At 51.4% G+C, this 2,549-nt stretch overlaps 1 protein-coding gene across 1 annotated transcript; it reads right to left on the reverse strand.

The window, feature by feature from the left end:
• Window positions 1-449: 449 nt before the first annotated feature.
• LOC136787353 (olfactory receptor 14C36-like) lies at window positions 450-1,598 on the reverse strand. The gene has a single exon (XM_066984533.1). It carries the CDS (start codon window positions 1,383-1,385, stop codon window positions 450-452), a length of 936 nt encoding a protein of 311 aa, XP_066840634.1. The 5' UTR covers window positions 1,386-1,598.
• Window positions 1,599-2,549: the final 951 nt, after the last annotated feature.

Here is a 2,549-nt window from a genome sequence, read left to right on the forward strand (position 1 = left end):
AGGCTGTCCACCCTGTTAGCCAAGGGAGCTTGCACCATGTGACTCACTCTGGGCAAAGAGTTGGCTCTGTGCTGCTATCTGGCCACCGGGACTGCTTCTCCATGTGGCAGCTGGGCTCTTGGTCCTGAGCCCCTCCTGTATGCTGGCACTGCTCCCCCAGCTCCAGAGAAGATGGGAGAAGATGGCAGCTGAGACTAGTGAAGTTCTCATGGCTTCTTTATTGTTTTATCCACACAGGAATCCTTGTTCTGCAAGAATATAAGATGATTGGGTGAAAGTAAATAATAAATAAAACGATTAATAGACAGGATACCACAAATAGAATTAAATCAAAATCACAAGTTCAAGGAAATAATAATAATAATGATAAAAATAAAACAATATCAAGCTATTGTATTAAGATATATTTTTTTAGATAGCCTGTTTGTCCCGTTAGTATTATAGGCACATTATTGATGCTGAAGAAGCATGCATCCAAAGAGTTTCCACAAGGCATCCTTGAGCTCCTGGTTCCTCATGCTGTAGATGAGGGGGTTCACTGCTGGAGGCACCACCGAGTAAAGAAATGACACCACCAGGTCCAAGGATACGGAAAAGTTGGAGGGGGGCTTCAGGTAGGCAACCATGGCAGTACTGAGAGTCAGAGAGAAAATGGCTAGGTGAGGGAGGCACGTGGAAAAGGCTTTGTGACGTCCCTGCTCAGAGGGCATCCTCAGCACTGCCCTGAAGATCCACACATAAGAAAATGAAATGAAAACAAAACATGCAAATGCTAAACAGAGACTAACTATAAGAACCCCAACTTCCCTGAGGTAGGCATTTGAGCAGGAAAGCTTGAGGATCTGGGGAATTTCACAGAAGAACTGGTCCACAGCATTGCCTTGGCAGAGGGGCAGGGAAAATGTATTGGCCGTGTGCAGGACAGCATAGAGAGAGCCACTGCCCCAGGCAGCTGCTGCCATCTTGGCACAAGCTCTGCTACCCAAGAGGCTCCCGTAGTGCAGGGGTTTGCAGATGGCAACATAGCGGTCATAGGCCATGAGAGTGAGAAGGGAATACTCCACTCCAATCAAGAAAACAAAAAAGAAGACCTGGGCAGCACATCCTTGATAGGAGATGGCCCTTGTGTCCCAGAGGGCATTGGCCATGGCTTTGGGCAGAGTGGTGGAGATGCATCCCAGGTCGAGGAGGGCGAGGTTGAGGAGGAAGAAGTACATGGGGGTGTGGAGGCGGTGGTCGCAGGCTACGGCGGTGAGGATGAGGCCGTTGCCCAGGAGGGCAGCCAGGTAGATGCCTAGGAAGAGCCCGAAGTGCAGGAGCTGCAGTTCGCGCGTGTCTGCGAATGCCAGCAAGAGGAACTCGCTCACGGAGCTGCTGTTGGGCATTTGCTGCCCTTCATCAAGAAGACTCCCAAAGAAAAATATTAATTGACTGTTAGAGGAAATTCCTGTGAGCAATGCTCATTTCTTTCCTCATTGAAACCTTCACATTGCCTTTCTTTTCAGGGGGATCTTTGTCTCTCTCCCTAGCTCAAGCCATGCTTTGTGCTGGCTGAGTGTCCTGTACACAGCAGCCACCTCTGCCCATCAGCCCCCTGATGGGCAACTTGTGCTCCAGAGCAGTGGTAAATGTTGTTGTTGTTGTGGGGGCAAACCTCAGTCAGAGGTCATATCCAGGAGGGCTGCTCTGTCCAGACACTGGTGCCCAGCTGCTGGCTGCTTGCAGCACTCAGCTGGGAGATGGCTGCACTCAGAGGTTGTGCTGGAAAATCACCTGGGCTGTGCTGGGAGAAGAGTGCACCAGCTCCAAGTGCAGATGGAAAAGCCTCCCTTTTAGCACAGCTGTGCAGAATTCAAAGACAAGTACATGACAAGGACGCTGGTTCACAAGGACAGATCAAGGGAACTTGGACATTGTCAAGACCCTCAATTATCCTCTGCCAGAGCTCTGGCTGCACAGGAGGCAGCTCCTGCCCTGGACAATGTGAACGTGGTGGCAGAGCAAAGGGAGCCTCCGATATTCTCCATGCCATTACAGAAGCTGCGCGAGGGAGGAGAGGAGACCGGGAGTTGCTGCAAGGAAGGCATCTGCACTACAGGGAATCGCAGGGTGGGAGCAGCTCCCTCTCACTGCCTGCCCAAGTCCTTGCTGCCTGCAGCTGTCCCTGCCAGCAGCTCTTTCTCTATCCCCACGCCTCCTCCAGTCCATGCTCACAGACTCCATTCCCCCTGCTGTGTGCCCAGCTCTACCCTGCAGACACCTCCCAGGGATGGGGACAGCTCTGGGGACATCTCCCTTCCTGCAGATCCTAACAAACAGCTCAGAAAACCCCTGGTGCAGTCTGTAAGCAGAGAGAAGGGAAGGAATATTCTCAGGTTCATCACTAACCTGTTTATGTCTCAGTTCAGTGCAACAGGAAGGTCAATCACCTGTGCAAATCCAACCACCCCATTAACACAGAGCCTGCCCCAGAATCAGAGCAGGAAAATGTAGGCAGAGACTACAGAATGTGCCTTCTTTTTGCAGGCAGCCCCTGCCCTGCCCTTCCT

This window comes from Anser cygnoides, chromosome 29 (assembly GCF_040182565.1).
Source record: "Anser cygnoides isolate HZ-2024a breed goose chromosome 29, Taihu_goose_T2T_genome, whole genome shotgun sequence".
Taxonomy (NCBI): domain Eukaryota; kingdom Metazoa; phylum Chordata; class Aves; order Anseriformes; family Anatidae; genus Anser; species Anser cygnoides.

What these genes read in the sequence shown, in the direction of transcription:
- LOC136787353 (XM_066984533.1), bottom strand. Translation starts at nt 1,385, where the DNA reads ATGCCCAACAGCAGCTCCGTGAGCGAGTTCCTCTTGCTGGCATTCGCA.